Below are 17,352 nucleotides of genomic sequence, written 5' to 3' on the forward strand. Positions count from 1 at the left end.
CACACCCACCTACCACTGACTGCCAAAAGGCAACCAGAGTCAGTAATGTGTATTTAACAACTAAAAACCCAAGATAACCATATTAGGCTAAGTCCTGTATTCACTACTCTTTACTACCCTTCTCCATATATGCATATTTAGGTAACAGACTTGCTTAAACACCTTTAAATAATTGAACACCTTTAACACTCAGGCAACTCTAATTCCATTTTAAAGCCAAAGACACATTTCCAGTCCTTCATAGAAAACTGCCAGCTTGTCCTGCCTGTACATTGCATTACAGAAAGCCATAAGAACTCCTCCAGCCAAATTGGTGTTTCCTGCATAAGTGAAATGCCTCAGGTTCTTGGTTGTCACTCTCTTACTGAGGCCATTCTGATGTAGCCAAATTTTCCTCTAAGTCAGTGTCTACATCTACAGCCCACTTAACTCAGCTTGGGTTATTTGGGTTAAATTTCAGCTTAGCATGCCAAGGTACAATGTAATGCTCAGGAAGCAATAGATTTCATGGGGACTGAACAAAGGATCTACTGATAGGGTAATGCTGAGCAAGGGCTTCATCCATGAAATTGTAATTTCTGCTTGCAAAAAAATTCTCCTGAGCACCACAGTATAAATGCTGACCAATAACCACTAGATACAGACATATGGTAACCACGTGTGATAATAAATCTCTCTTAATATGATGAAGTACCCGGTTCAAAGACTAATTAAAACAGCCTGAAGAACTGCTCCTAAATACATATATGTATGTATAAATTTGTCATAAGTCATTTCAGGTAATACATGCATAAATTCAAATGGCAGAATGACTAGAAGTCATTGGATTTTGTGTTGAGGGACATGGTTTAGTGAGTACTATTGGTGATAGGTGGATAGTTGAACTATGGATGATCTTTAAGGTCTTTTCCAACCAGATATCTGAGCAATGGTGTACAACCCCTCCAATTCCTGTCAAAGTCCAAGTGTTGACCCAAAACAAATAATGAGCTAGAAATTCAGCCCATTTTTTGTGAATAGGAAATATAAGTAATTTTTTTTTTAATAAAATAAGAGTAATAATGTGAAAAGCACTTTTAAATAGTTAAATACAGAAGTATCCTGATGCCTGATGAAATACACTTCTACCTAGTTTGCTGGCCTTTTTTCTTTTCTTTTCTTTTCTTTTTTTTGGTAAGGCAACATGATAGATTATGTGTCAGTGACCACTGTGCAAAAAATGTCAAATCTGTGTTTGTCACCAGAAATGGCTATATTGATTTTATTGAGTGTTTCAAGAGCAACATGCTCTATTTGAAAATTAACACTACTAAAAATTAACATGCAGAGTTTTCTCTATCCAAATGAAAATAAACAAAAAAAAGTTAAAAATATGTAATGTCTTTTGAGACAAAATGTTAACAGTTCATTTATGTTAAAATTCTATTATTTTGTATCCTGCAATGAAAGCCATATTGCAACATCCTAATTCATCATCTATTGGTCTCTCTGAACTGCTGGCTGCCTTTCCACACTGTTTTAATAACACAGACCAAATCAACTGGCAAAGTGATCCCTGGAGAAAAAATGAAATCCACACAGAATACTATTATCATTAGCTTCTCAAAGCACTAGCAGAGCATAAATGCAGATGTTGGAGTTTTCTCCCTTTTTGTGAGGAAAGTCAACATTGTTCTCAGTTTAGCATAACATTTCACCTGAGTCCTTAAAATGAAGTCAGTTTTCAACCCACTGGCCAGTTCAGTACTGAAGTTACAAAATGATTTCAGCATTTGCTTTAATGCTTTGATTTAATAGGGATGTATATTTCCAGTACCAGTATTTCCTCAACAATACTGTGAATTTCCCCATTATCTCTATGCTGTAGCAAAACAAAGTTGTTCATCTCAGCCACAGTCTTCTACCATTAGCTATACAGTCTAATTGTTTTCATCAAATTGCACATGGTAATAGGATTATTTTAAGGAAAGAAAACTTTAGCAGCAAAGTAGTGAATTAAAAGAAGCAGATATAATAACAAAGCAGAAAAAATGAAAAAGACAGTATCTGAAAAAGTAGCTGCTAACTTCTCAGTGCAGGAATCTGAGAGAATAACATTTCAACCTGAAAAAGCTACTGCTTTCCATAATAATCAACAGTGGAATGAACATTCTGCCATTTTGGGGGGGTATAAATAAGTCTTAAAGACATAAATACTTTGGTTTTCAGTGTTCATTTCAGAACTGACAGCTACTGAAAAAAGGAAGAGGAATCCTAAAGTTGCTAGTTGTGCATACACAGCTTTAAAGAACCAAAAAGAAGTGATTCTCATTTCATTTATATACATACATACATACATATATATATATATATATATAGAGAGAGAGAGAGAGAGAGAGAGAGAGAGAAAATTCACTTTGCACTTAATTTGTGAGGTTGAGGATTTCCAGAGCATAAAAGTAGTCTGGAGTTTCACAGAGGAGAGGGTGGCATGATAAATATTTCCTGTAGAGGCACTTACCTGGAATTAAAAAGAAATGGTATCCTTTTGTTTTCTAATTTATTCCACCTTCCCCTTTTACTATAATTGCCTGATTTACCTTATAAGCTCTGATAAGGGACTCCAATTGTAATATCAGTCATACCTCCAAAAGTTTTGTCTGTCCTCAGGAATTGGTCCATTGAACATTTTCTCTCACCTAAAAAATAGAAAACAAAAAATTTTAAGTGGTGATTTCTGTTAAAGCACATAATTTTGGAGTAGAAAGGTTTGAGAATTATTCAAAAATTTTGTTTTACATATGTCCTGAAATGACTTTGGAAATGTGAGTACAATAGCTATCAGTAAACAATGTCACTGTTTGGTAGATAGATTCTTCTGTAAAACTGATGCTCCACAGTGAAGACTGATACTTGAGTACAAGTGCAAGTAAGAGGAAAGGGAAACCACGAATAATAAGAGCCAAGGTACACTACAAAAGCCATTGGTTAATAACAAAGTGGTTCTTAACACAGAATCATAGGCTTAGGTTGGAAGGGACCCTAAAGACCATCCAGGCTCAACCGCTGCAGTAGGCAGGGCTGCCACCCATCAGATAAGGCTGCCCAGGGTCCCATCCAACCTGGCCTCGAACACCTCCAGGAATGGGGCATCACAGCTTCTGGGCAAAACATGCAATCAGGCAGTGAGCATCCTGCACATAGTAAAGAGCAACGTGCAGAAGTCTAATACGGGTTCAAAGAGAAACTTGACAACTTAATCAAGGTTCACTGAATGAATTCAAACTGATACTATTTCAAGAATTCATGGAGCTGTAAATGATCAAGGCCTTGGAGACTATCAGTCTGCCCTGGTCTTTACTTCTAAGTAACTGCTTTCAGTTACTGTATTTTATTATTTTTTTTTAGTCTTCCTTTTCTGTCTGCAAGCACATTTCCATTCTATCCACAAGCAGGCTCTCGTTCTGTAAGCACAAGAAGTTACATTTAAAAAAGAAAATGGAAATTTGCCTTTCCTAGTACATGCCTGTAGAATATAGAAGGATGTGACCACTCAAGTAAGAATTTTAGGAAATTATTCCTAAAATAACTGCACCAATAAGCAGAATGGTGGACCTCAACTGCTGATAAGATGTCCAAAGCATGTGTGAGGTACCACTCAGGTACAGCCTGTTCATCCCAGCACTGACACCACCTGCAGCCCAGCACCCCTTTTGCTAGCAGTAGCTGATATCATCTTGAAATAGGAAGGTCTAAAAAAGGCTTCAAGGCATAAAATAGATTCTTAATGATGTTGCTCCCCTTAACAACTGCTGAAGGGTTAGATATTGGCCAAGTCAATGTGGCACACACATCAGGAATGAAACAGCCACGATCGATTTGGATCAAATCTTAAAGAGCAAAAAGAGAGTTCTAAGAACTGTGGCAAAGGAAGCAAAACTCAGCTGACAGTTTAATTTGTGCTAGCAAATCAGGTAGTACTTCTGTCTCATTTAAAGCTACTTCCAGAGAAGAAGAAAATCCACAGCTGTAACTGAAGTGACGTAGCAGTAACACATCAGCTCTTTGTGGAAAACAAAGCTTTGTATTTGTCACAGTCTTATAAAAAGGTCAGCAGCTGAAAGCACATGTTATTTCTCATGGCGTTTCCTCAATAGCCAGGTGAGTAAACAAAATGAATGTGAATTCCTGCCTAGACAGCATCTGTTTCTTCATTTTGACCCTTTTCTTCTGCTTTCCCCAATAAGCCCTTTGGCATCCAGGCTTTGTAGAGCTGCACATGTCTTTCCCAGCCCAAACACACAAAGTGTTTTGCTGTCTCATTATTTACCAAGTCTGACTCAACCCACCTGAAGCTCTCTAATTCTGGCTGTATGCTATGAAGGAACAAAGGCCTCCAACATGCTGAGATTGAATTTCACATGGAAAATGCAAAAGAGCTGTTCATGAAATTCTGGAGATCAAAAAGTATACTCCACATATCTTTTTTTTTTTTTTATCCCCACCCTTTTTTAAAAATAGCATCATGGATCTGATGCCAAGTGACAACTTTCAATGATTGTGCAAATGTGTATCAGTGACAGCAACAAAAGGCTGCTTTAACTTCAAACCATGCTGTGGATGTGCTTGCAGTCAAGCTGCCCAGGCACACCAAGACCAGCAGTGTCCATAGGATGCTGGATGTGGTAAAGCAATACTCAAACTCCCTGATGCTCAGCAAGCTAAACCAAAGCAAAAAAGAGAGAACAGCCAGTATCCAGGGGTCACTAGCAATGGAGGGATGGGAGAGGTGCAATCCCAAAACACCATATTCTTATCTGTAGTATTTTCTTAATTTGTGACCTTTTCTTTTTTTTCCCCCCTCTGGTTAGCCAAAACAACTATGGTGATTTTCTTAACCCTTAGAATATTTTTCTGTTAAAGAAGAGTGAGAACTAAGACAGAACCAGGTTAATTTATGACAGGGCTAGCATGAATTGAAGCCCACGATATCTAAACTTGCAGACCTGTGTTCATACAGCATCATCAGGCCAAGAGAAGCAATGATTATACTGTTACCCTTACAGCTATCTTGCTTTCCACTCCCTCAAGTAAAGTTTATTTTTATCAAACTAACTAGCACCTAATTATACAGAATAATGTGGTTCTTCTCCACTCCTTATTGCTTTCTGAAGAGGAAACAAGAAGAAAATAGGATATTCAATCCCCATCCCAACCCACCCAGGAATTAAGAGTGCTTAGAGGGTCTGGCTAAAATGAGAGATGAACATGTTTGTTAGATGTAATAATGTATGCCCATATGGAAGGAATAGCTCAACTGTCCTTTCCTGTAAAAGAAACTGAACAGATTGCCCAGAAATAGGCAGCTCCCATTCCCTTTACAGAGAGAAGCAAATGCCATCCAGATGGAAATTATCAAATGGATCTAACAGCTACATTTTATTCCCATGTGATCTTTGTTCTACTTATCACTCATTATACCAGGAAAATTATTTTCCCTATATCCCAAGTGCAGATAAGAATATTATTTATCATATGCTCACTCAAAATACTCTGTATTGAAGTGTTCCCTGATGAGATATTGATTTTTCCACACAAAAAGGAGGAGAAGAGTGTCCTTCCCAATGGGAATATTCATTTAATATCTGTGGATTCCCATTAAGTCCTACAACGTGAATGAGGACTATGCTGTTCCAGTGGCACAGCAGCCAACTCAGTAGCATCTTCCTAATGCCCAGTGTGACTAAATGTCTTTTCAGCACTCCTATTATTTTGCCAAGTTTTACAAAAGTTCAACTGCTATACAAAGCTAAACAATCCTGATATTCTTCATCTACTTTATTTATATTCTCCCATGGGTAAGTATTTCAATTGGACGCTTGCATTGAATAAAAGCATAATTTTAAATCACCAAGAATCCACATCTTGGCTGTACATGATTATATATGGGCATGTATAATCAAATTCAGTAAATTAGGAGATGTTTTCAAAAGCCTAAGAGGAGTTAGTTAGAAACTAAAATATAAAGACCATTAGATTTCAATATCAAATTCCTTCTTATAACTGTTAAAAATCTCTGTAACAATATGGCAAAAAGTCATATTTGTGTAAGCATATGCCCTCATAAATTTCTGATTATATAATTTATGGACGCTTATTTCTTGTCTTATTGAGTAATATATGCTCTGGATATATACTTTATTCCAGCATGGATTGCTTTTAGCTTGAAAACCTACAGCAACACAAGTACCTTCTTTTATGAGGATATAAATTTTAACAGCTGTGGCTGACTGACAGGATTAAATAAAGAACACCTAATCTATCTGGGCCATGTAACAGTGTCTTTTATTTCACTTTAATTATTGAACATGAGTTCAGCTTGTGTCACAGGCTATCAAGCAGTCCTATAATTTAAGCAATAAATTAGAAGTTGATTTCTTAATGGTGTGGTCCTAAACAGATAATGCTGTGTTCAACTGCAGCAGTCCCAAAATACCAAGGATCCTACATCTTTAGAAATCACAAGAACAATATTGAGAGGGTGAAAATGAACATGGCACCATGGCCTGGTGTCTGTGTGATCAATGTTTTAATCTCTTTCAGAATATAGATAATGGATGGATGGATGGATGGATGGATGGATGGATGGATGGATGGATGGATGTCAGCTTTGCAATGTCTGGGAATATAATGGCACTGATGCATAGGGTTCCCAATGTAAAACACACAGATGGAATGCAGTTCTGATGATTCAAAGAACAGAGTGGCAAGCAGATTCAGACTTACTACAGATTCAAATTTACTATGACAATATGACTTGATAATCAGTCCCAAACCAATCATTTTGAAGCAGGAGGAAGCCCCTAACATTAACCAGCCAGAAAATCCAGGAGAGATGTATTGCTACAGCTTCTGAATAACTGAGAGCTCAAAGGTAGTTATTCATTTTATAGCATATAACATGGTATTACAAATAAGTCTTACAGACAAGACAAGCTCTTCTGGGGGAAAAGCTAGCGTAGGAAATAAAACATGCATGCTTATAAATTCAAAGAATATGAGTTATTATTCCTAATAATATTGCTAATATAATAACCTTGTTCATATACGATTGATTTACAATAGTTTTAACCTACTATGAAAGTTACCCAGTACTACAGAAGAAAGAAAATTACATTTATTTCAAACAAGAAGAGTGCTTACTTTCATGCTAAAGCTTAGATTATGTGCTTTTTTTTTTTTCCAAGGACTACTTTTAAATTAAGGCAGAGCCTTCTTCTCAGAATGGTTTATTAAACTGAAGGATGCGTCTTGACAATCACATTATTCTTTCCCCAGCATTCAGTTTGCTCATGCACAGGGCTGCACTCATTCTTAGCAGACATGTCATCTTCTGGAGACTTGCAAGAGTCTGAGCAATTGCTTTTAATTTAGAAGCAGTAGAAACTACTTCTATCCTTTACACTCTGTAAAGCTCCCAGGGAATGATTACTGCCAAGGATTTCTTTTAATATCACCTTACTTAGGACAAAGAAATTAAAGAGAAGAACACAAAAGAGGTCAGAAGCCCTCCAAAGGAAACATGTGCTTACGTGATTTCCCAGAAGAATGGCATTGACTGCAGGTATGAATCCACTGAAGAAAACTTACCACAAGCCAGGCTGAATCCACACATATGTATACACTATTTTATAAGCTGTTACTCTCTTTTCCACATTGTTCTGTTTTACACTATTCAAGGGGATATGTAAGTAAAGAGTAGTGCACAGTTCACAGATGAAGAATGAATTTATTCTATTTTTATGCAAAAACTCCTGAGTATTAGCACCAGATGTATGCTCAATGCCTCACTTGATGAATGCCGTCTCTGATCTCTTGTGGCCCCCAGAGAATTTATGTCAGGCCAATAAGGCTTCAGATTTACATACACCTTTTATTTCCTATTTAATATATTTATAAACTGTTACCTAAATGCCTTAAAGTGAATTCAAAAGAGTTGAAGAATATAAATAAAGATAAAACTACATAGATAACCCAAGGAATACATACAAAAGAAAAGTCCTCGGGCAGAACATTATAAAAAAGAGATAGAACATCATATGAAAGAGTATTAATGTCAGTTATCTCTCATAAGACAGCAGCTGTTTAGGATACAGGAGGAGGATAGAAATCACCTTCCCTTTCTTCTGCAGTAAAGACCTGACATTCAAAGTCCCCCTTGTCTCAACTTTACAGTCGGAGAGCTGAAGGGTCAGCTCTAGAGTGTGGATTGAAGTGCCTGTTTTAGACCTGCACTTGTTGTGAGATGAACCCTGTCCTCTAGACCAAGTGCTGATTTCTCTTCAGGACTGTCAGAGGTTTCAGAAGATTAACTTTACACTTGGTGTAATGAATCCCACTTTCTAGATCCCAAATTAAGCAGAATTCAAGCTTAGTTACTAAAGAGATTATTACAAACTCCCTGCCTCCAAAACACATGTAACATTGAATGCTGTGAAGGTTCACATCATTGGCTGAGCTGTCCTAAACTGAGAGATGTCTTCTGAGAGATGAAAACAGCATTGTGTACCCCAAAGGTAAGCTCCAAGCATATCCATAACCTACCAGCATCCTCCAGCTACTGCCAAAGGCAGTCTCACTCCTCGATTTACTTTAAAGCCCCCTCACCAGAAGGGACTGCCTGCAGCCAGATGGAAACTAAGATGTGGCTGCTGAGAGACGAAGTCCTCAGCCTACAGATGGGAAAGCAGAGAGGTGGAACCCAGCAGATGGTGGGGGCAAGGCAGGGCACCAATAGATGGCCACATTCTCCCTTTCTAGCTGTGGCTCAGAGCAAGAAAGAATCATTCATAACTTTCAGCCTTAGAGCCACACTACAAAAAATGACAGTGTGCCCTAGGAGCTTCCCACTTAAAGAACACTTTGCCAGACAGCAATATGCTGAGATGCCGCACCGTTCAAAACTTCTCACTCTTGTCTAAAAGTAAGTAGTGCAAGTCCAACCCAAGTGAATTTCAGGGAATCCTTTGCTGAAATTCCCATTTACTCGGCTCCATGTTCTTACATCATGACAGAACAGCTAACCCCTGAATTTCTGATTAATTGTTGATTAAATATTCTTTGTAAACTACCAAAGAATCAAACAAACAAACAAAAATAAAACCACACTCCTCTCTTTCTATCCTTGAACCTTTGACCTCACTGCCTGAGAAGCGAGGGTAACAGCTGGTCTGGGTCACCAGATTGAAACAGAGCTGCTGTAGTATGCCGTGAACCTGACCTATCATCTGTAAAAATACCCTCAAGCCTTTTACTAGTGTTCAGAAGATCTTACCAAGGGTGCAAGTCAGTCTAATTTCCAGTACAGCAGCAAAAGTTCAAGATTTTATGCAAATAAAACAAAACCAAAAAAAGTGTTAAAATTTTTTTATACAAACATTGATCTTTTTCTCTACAGAAAGTAACCTTTCCCGATTATTTTATATTACCATCATTTATGCCAATCCCCTGCATTTATATATATACAAGGATACAAATGTTCATAAATGTTTCATCTATATTTGTGTGTAAAGGAACACACTGTCCTATGGTTCACCATTACACTGACTGGTAAGATCTGGGACACAGTCTGGGGAAAGACAATATTCTCTTTATTCACAAGAAAAAGCTGCTGCAAGAATGATAGACTTAAGTGAAAGCTACCAGCTGGCTGGCCTGTTAAGAATACAATTGCACAAATAAATCTGGGAGTTTCTTGGTTTAATCAGGCCATATGAAAAAGGTCAGCACTGAAAAAACCTTTCATGCATTGCCTGGTTTTAATAAGGGGCTTTAATATTCATCAGTTTAAAGACTAAAGGAAAAGGTTCTTTCTAAGAAGATACTAGATAGCATTCTTACACATCTGAGTTGCCACTCAAAAATGTAATCATGATTTATTAAGGACTGCAGAAAATACAATCAATGGCTGTTCATTTTTATTCTGACCCATAGCAATGTGAGTCCTGAGCAAGAGACTGAGTTACCATGGTCTGAGCCTCCAATTTCATCACCAGATCTTGTGTATTCATAAAGATTTGTATATTCACAAAGTATGAGAAAAGCATTAGATAGGAAGTGATAGGCTTCCACAAGAACCCCTTTCTCTTTTCTCCAGATGTTTTAACACCATGAGGACCTAGAGCTAATGGTGGCATCCCTTCCACTGAACACACTAAGATTTGCTCCCTTTTTCGCCTGAACTGCACCATCATTTTATTTTCTAAGTTTCATGTAGCCATTAAAATACACTATTTCAGGTTACATCTTCCATATACTGCATGTATATTCTATTTCTAAATAACACTTCTTTAAAAAAAGAGAGAAAAGAGAAAACTTTGCTGCTAAAATAAGATATTTTGGTTTTAGTATTGGTGAGTTCAAGCATGGAAAAGAACAGAGCAAAGATTAACTGAAAGTATTAACAAGAATGAGTTTGACACGAACTGTTGATCCTAGCAAACAGCTTTGTCACGTTTCTATCAAGTTCTTTGTAACTGAAAAGGTCTTGTTGAAAAACAGGCTCTGAGAGTGCGGGTTATTAGGATGTATATTGATGTCCAGTTTCCCTCTAGGCGTGCTGGTAAACCCATCAAGCTTAGATAATGCCATTTCACTTGAGCAGTCCTTGGATACCAAGCAACAGATAATTAACACAAATCAATTGTTCATATCTGTTCTTTAAGCATACTGTTACCAACCCTCAATTTCAAAAAAAACCAAATAATTTATGAAATAAGAGGAAATATTAATCGTTCTGTATGAATCACTCAGCAAGCTCAGACTCCCAAAGGGCTTCAGCTTGGCAGGACACCAGTATACAAACCATCTGGCCTGCCACTGTATGACTTGGAGCTGGTTTCTATAAATGACAGTGTTTAAAGAATTGGAAAGACCTTGTTGCTGATGTAAACCATCATCTAATCTTGTACATCAATTAGCAGAAAATTATTTGCTATAATATGACTATCATTTCTCATTTGCCTATTCAGTGTTAAGATGAAATGGAGTAGGACAGAAGTTTCAAAAAGAAAGCCTTCAGATGATCCATCTTTCCTAGGGCTGTTGTAGGTAACACTGTAAATGAACGTTGCTAAATCATTAGCATTCCTCCACTGCGGTATCTAAAATCTTGCATTTTCACTTAGCAGAAGTAAAAAGCAATGGATAGAAAAGTTAGAACTGTGTTATCTGCACATCTTTAATTTTTTTTTATTATTGTAGGAAGAATGTATTTCTTAAAGAATTAAAAAAAACAACAACAAAGGATTTTAATTAAAATCTATGGCTTGCAAAGCAGAGCTACAAAGTGCCAGCAAATAATCTATTTGCCTGAGGAATTTCTTGAGTCCACTACATATTATGCAGCTCCTTATTGGTAATATGGCTGTAAGTGTCTATTCCCACAACTAAAACTGTGTGTGTCTGCCGACCTTACTCAGGAAACAATTAATTTCAACAGAAGGAAAAATGGGGCCAAATAACCTACATAGCTGTAACACGAAGCATAATAGATAAACCAAAGTTATCTTTGATAGAAAGAGACTGGACTGAGAAAGGCTTCATTTCATGGTAAGATACTATGGTATTTATGACAACGGGCTATCTTACCATCATACAATAATATTATTAATACCCTTATTATTAACACGCTTCATATATTATCATCTGACCTCTAGCCAACCTGAGCTACCAGTTCATGTAATTTACTGTCAGCAAGATGAAGCTCCAAAAAAGTTTTCGTTAAGTGCTGATCTTTAAAACATCATTTTATCAACATGAAAGTTATCGTGTCAAGTACAGTGTTTTTCTACATTGAAATATCCTAGTTTTAAATAAGACAACTCGTGGCAGGACATCAGATTTATCTTCAGAACTGCTGGCCAGCATTAGAAAGAATAGGAAGACAGATGAGATCAGAATTCCAGCTGTTGGATATTCATAGGTGTCTCTGCTTAAACAGTGCTTTAAAACATTATTTTCAGAGCCTATTTCCCCTGACATGTGGTGTGTATTTTCTAAAGAAGTTTTGGATGAAGACCAATTCAGTTACTGCTGTAAGCAATTGCTCTGCTACATTACTGAGCAAATTAAGGTGGGTTTCCCACAATGAGGAGTGAATATGTGCATTAATACTTCTTCAAAACCAGTTGTTTTGTTTCTGGCTTTGTAGGAGCAGCATCAAAAAAGCAATAATGCATTATGCATCAATTGGGGGTAATCAATGAAGGCAGAGAAAAAGCACAGAACAGTATCACAAATTAATGTATGTTAAAAATGTCCTTTCTTAATAAAAGTGATTAAAAATAAAGATAGCTAGGAAATTTGAATAATTGAGTTTCCAAAAATATCAACCCTGGTTGGTAGGATTCCAACATAAATGGCACTTAAGTGTTCAGGTAATTTGCAATCATGCTCTGTTAAATTTTCCAGACTCAAGTTATCTTGGCTCACACATGCCTCCTTCCTGCTCCCTCCCATTACCCCAGGTTCCATCAAAGGTTCACACAGCCCAGACCACATCTATTTCTGAGTCAGGCTCACAAGGAAGCTCTACCACAGCTATGCTAGAGCAGCTGGCCTGGCACTGCCTTCACTTGTGTTTACTGTGGGTATATAGGAGTTTGCCATCTCAGTATCCACCCCAGGAGCTCTGTTATGGTACTCACAATTCCCAAGCAGTCATCTAAAGAAGCACTCTGAAACAAGTCCAATAAAACTGCTAAAAGTAAACCGGAATTTGAATAAAGGGCTTAAAAGTAACAATTGAAGGATGGTGTTTTATGGATAGTACCATCTACAGGAACACATAGAGTATCCTGTTGTAAGTCAGCTTATTGAAAGAAAAAAAGAAAAAAAATCCCACAACATTAAGGAACTACTAACAGCAGAACTACTGTCACATTTACATAAAGTAGGAATTTAGGAAGTCCATGCCACAGTATCTCCTTAGGTTCCTGTTGCTCATGCCAAATTTTTTTCAGAACTTGCCAAAGCACTCTGAAGAAATGGGTTGTATATAAAAGCAAAAGTGATTTAATAGATTGTTTCACAGTTAAAGGAAAAACAAATCATAGACAAGTGGTAAAGCAAAAATTGAGAAGCAGCCTGGCTGTTGAAAACTCTGCTGGTTTCAGTTATCCAAAGTCTTCTAAGAAATCCCGATCATAAAAATGATTAAAGCTCATTTTCATGTAAATTTTCCAGACACCTCAAACATCTAGTAAAATATGTTTGGTTTAAAAAATAAGCAGAACTTTTTATACATACGAAGTAGTATTATAATGGGAATATCACATTGCTAAGATGCTTTACCTTGTTTTATTTCTGAGCTTTTTATTCTTTCCCATGCAGCTGATTTCTTCCCACAGGATTTCGACCTTTATTACTTGCTGACAACATGTCTGACAAAGAGCTTTTTGCTGTGGTAGCTGAGGTTGAGCCATCTGTTTTTTCTCTAGAGAGCCATGCATTATTTGTAATGACATCTTTCTGTTTAATTCCCTGGGGAATAGCACTTGCATGCTGATTTCCTATTTGACCCCCAAATACATCATCCCATTTGGACAAGCAGTCCCTCCCCTGCATGGACCAGTCACGCTTCGAAAGCTCCAGTGTGTCCTTCATCTTTGGGAGTGGAGGCCAAGGTGTTTCCTCATGAGTCATGGACAGGTTGGGGCCAGCCTTTGAGTTTGTATTGGAGGAGACAAATGAAGGCATCTGAGGAGGAACAAAGAAAACATAACCTTGGACCTCCTGGTGTATTTCTGTATCCCATATGAAAACGTTTCACTCTGGACATTGTGGGTGATTTCAGTTGTAGCTTCCTGTATAATTCTACAGTATAGGTCTGTGTCATGCTCTCCCCGTGATTTAATTAAAGGACACATGGTGTAAATGTATTAAAAAAATAAATCCAGGAATTATCAAAGATCAGGGTCATCAAAGAGCTGCTTGCATTCTGTTCTCCCTAATAATTTTCCTCTACAACAATATTTTCATCAATCCTTTTTATATACGACTGTGATAAAGAAGACCACTGGGAAATCAGTTTAAGCTGTCGCATGTAGCCCCTAGATTAAATAATTATGAGTTCTATATGTTACCAGAATTCTGAGTCAACATTTTTAATATAATAAACTTCTTAACTAAAGAGAGACATTAATGTCTTACATGATCTTTTTTTTAACGTAATAGTTGAAAAGTAGAAACTACATACTGCTTGTTTTATTTCTTTTATTTTTACAAGGAAAATTCAGTAGAGCAATATTCATAACTGCTCTAGCTAACTGGCTCGAGTAATTACAAACCCAAATTTTGTTTCTTTATAATTATGGAGAGGTTATGTTGTCTTAGAGAGGGCAAAATCTCTTGCGTGTTTAGTTTAGCAGCAGCCTGTCACAAATGCAATTGCAATTGATCAACTTTGTTCTAAACAGGATTCCCGCAGTTAATGGAAATTACTGTAAGAGCTTCAGGGCATAGGAATAATTGGATCACTAAAAAAACAAAATGGAGGGAAAAAAAGGTAGGACAGAATCAACATGATAATTCCTCTTTGTTTTTTTTTTTTCTTTTTTTTTTAAACATCGAACAAACTTCAGAGATAACCTTAGCAGAACATATAGCATGATGAAAACAACTTTTTTATCAAACCATTCTTAAGCAATAAGAAAATGCATAATGAAAAACGTCAAGAATTTCAGCTTGTTTAAACTAACGATAAAATATGCATCTCTGGTAGAGACCATTCAAATATTTATAGGATCTGTAAAATGACTGTCAAGAACAATACATTTAACTAAAATAAAAACAATGAAATAAACTTTACTGACCTGGCAGATTCTCTGATGGTTTTGTCTTAGTTCCCGATGCAAGGTTATGATCTTCTCTGGACCTGTTAATTTTACAGGAGAACTGGTGTATATATTTGGAGTGATGTGAGAACTGTGGATACCATCTGCCTCTTGCAGGAACGTTACAGGTATCGACCCTGACATTCTGCTATCTCTGACTGAAGCTTCATGATACTCTGACTGTCCACTGGCCTCTGAAATGTCTGTGGAAGAAGGCAGCATCTGCAAGACGAAATGTCATTTTTAGAAACTCAGAGTAGATGAAGATTTCCAGCACTGTTTATTTTGAGTAATTGGAAGTGGATTAATTCATTGCAAGAAACATTCACAGAAATCAAATGTAAAGTAATGGTATTTATCAAAATAAGAAATTAATATACCAGTTACTTAAATTGTGAGGCATTCCTATTTCTTTCTAAAATGGAATCCTGCATTCCTCAACTCTTCCCCAAGAAATAAAAATTCCAAATTTGCATCTGAATATTTAGAAAAACTAGAAAAACTAGAAAAAAAAACACTAATTTTAAAGATTTCACAATTTATCCTCTTGAAGGATTTAAACTTCTATAGCATGTTTCCTTCACACATATTCTCTTAGTCAGCAACAAATCCAAGCTTGTCTACTTAAGAATGCTCAAGGAAGTTAAGTTCAATGGATTTTAAAAGTTCAGTTGCACAAACTCTTTGGCACATCCTCTTATTCCATATTTAAATCAACTTAATTGATTTTACTGTACAACAATAAAACTGACATTAAGACAGAAATGTGGCTTGATTAATATCGTACCTTTTCATAATAGTTTGCCAACAGAAAGAGCAGATTTCACTGCAAATAAATGACTATCACAAAGAAGTAGAATTTTGTCTTAAATTACAAATTTATTAATGAAACAAGATTAATGATACATTATTTTCCTTGTAGTTGCAAAGAAAATGAATTTACAATTGTTAACAATACTTTCAGCCTTTAGGTTTTTGCTTATTTGAATTACTTCCAAAATTAATGCACCTGATTTTAAGTTATCACCTCATTGTCATTAATTCTCTTGCAAAAACTCCAGAAATGCACATACTATAAATCCAAATCAGGAATTGTTATTTAAGATAAAACACATTTTACTTAAAGAAATGTATTGCTTTTTCTCTCTATGTCTTTAATAAGCATTAAGAACATCACTTGTGTCCATTCAAAAACAAACAAACAAACAAAAACAAGCAAGGGATTCTGAGGTGTTATAATGATGTAAACTTGTTTTGAAGTGATCCCCCAGATGTAACTATCATTTATTGGCAAGGAGATCCACCAAAATAAAATGTTGTGACAGTGTAAAGGAGAACATACAGTGTGTGAATTGCTGCCATTGCCAAGGAAAGAAGTTTCACCATCTTGCAGAAATGATAACCATGGAGCTTTATGTGTAATATGCAACTTGCAAGGAGAGCTCCAATACCAGGATCAGAGCACACAGATGCCAGATGCCAGTGGTGCTGTATTGTGCTATAGCCTTGGAGGTGATCCTCAGGATACAAGCTAGTCTGACCTGAGAAAGCTCAACAGTCTTCTGCCCTGCTTTCAAAACAACACTTTTGGCTTTTAGGCTCCCCAGAGTATGTGTCTTGTAGCTCCTAAATTCACCAGTGCACTGGTAACCTGGTCATAGGGTCAGGAGTATGAATTGTGCCTGTCCATCTCCAGATCTGGTGTACTGCAGGACAGAATCTTCCCCAGGACACACCACATAAGAGAGTGTGAATGACAAACATAATTGATGGACACTGACTTTGATCCTATTGCGCCTTACATTCTTGCCTCCTCATCATAAGAGGGGGGAACCAACGCTGAATTCTGGCCATTGATCCCATTAAAGCACCAAATGCAATTTGTTTTGCCAGCTGAGATGACAACTACTCCTTGACAGCAGCCACCACCTGTCTCTTTTACTTCAGGCTGAGCAGCAGGTGGGGCACGGGACAACATCAAGGAACTGGAAGACACAGACTTTGCTGCTCCTCCCTAGAGACCTTGCTTTTTCTCTATGCTGATCATACAGACGCTCTGTGATCTGGATAGTGTTTATTTAGTCAGGGTGGCATGAACACCCAATGAAATTGTAGCATCAATGCCATCAGTTGGAAAGCAAAAGCTATACATCTGGATGTTCGCCTGTAAACACTGAAGCCAAAGGAATCTCCAGAAGTCCTTGGCTTCTAATCCAAGTTATAAAGGCAGTGACTGTCACCAGCACTCACAAAAAGTGCTGGCTGGCAGAAAGTAGTGGAGGGGTTACAAAAGGCAGCCCTGACATGGTCTGAGCCATGAAGAGATTGGATCTAAAATTATTTGATGATAATTTCCTCACTACAGGAAGCACAGTTAGAGGCATCCCTAGTGATGGATGAGACTCAGCAGGAGCAGCACAAGTTATAGAGTCCAATGACCCGTGCAAAGGCAAATCACTGTCCTCCTCAGTAGGCAGGA

At 37.1% G+C, this 17,352-nt stretch overlaps 1 protein-coding gene across 2 annotated transcripts in view; it reads right to left on the reverse strand.

Annotated features, from left to right (window-relative positions):
- The window catches only part of C4H4orf50 (chromosome 4 C4orf50 homolog), a 72,578-nt gene that overhangs the window by 29,387 nt on the left and 25,839 nt on the right, over positions 1-17,352 (reverse strand). The window contains exons 13-15 of one of the 2 annotated variants that reach the window (XR_016466211.1): positions 14,853-15,095; positions 13,333-13,737; positions 2,625-2,678 (exon numbers count right to left, since the gene is read on the reverse strand). Coding sequence is in view for 1 of the 2 variants with exons in the window: in XM_031588688.2 (XP_031444548.2) it covers positions 13,354-13,737; positions 14,853-15,095 (627 nt within the window). In the remaining variant the exon portion in view is untranslated. Of the gene's footprint in view, positions 1-2,510; positions 2,679-13,332; positions 13,738-14,852; positions 15,096-17,352 lie in introns of those variants that run through there. The other variant, XM_031588688.2, reaches the window with a different exon arrangement.

This window comes from Phasianus colchicus, chromosome 4 (genome assembly GCF_987193195.1).
Source record: "Phasianus colchicus chromosome 4, bPhaCol1.hap1.1, whole genome shotgun sequence".
Lineage (NCBI taxonomy): Eukaryota > Metazoa > Chordata > Aves > Galliformes > Phasianidae > Phasianus > Phasianus colchicus.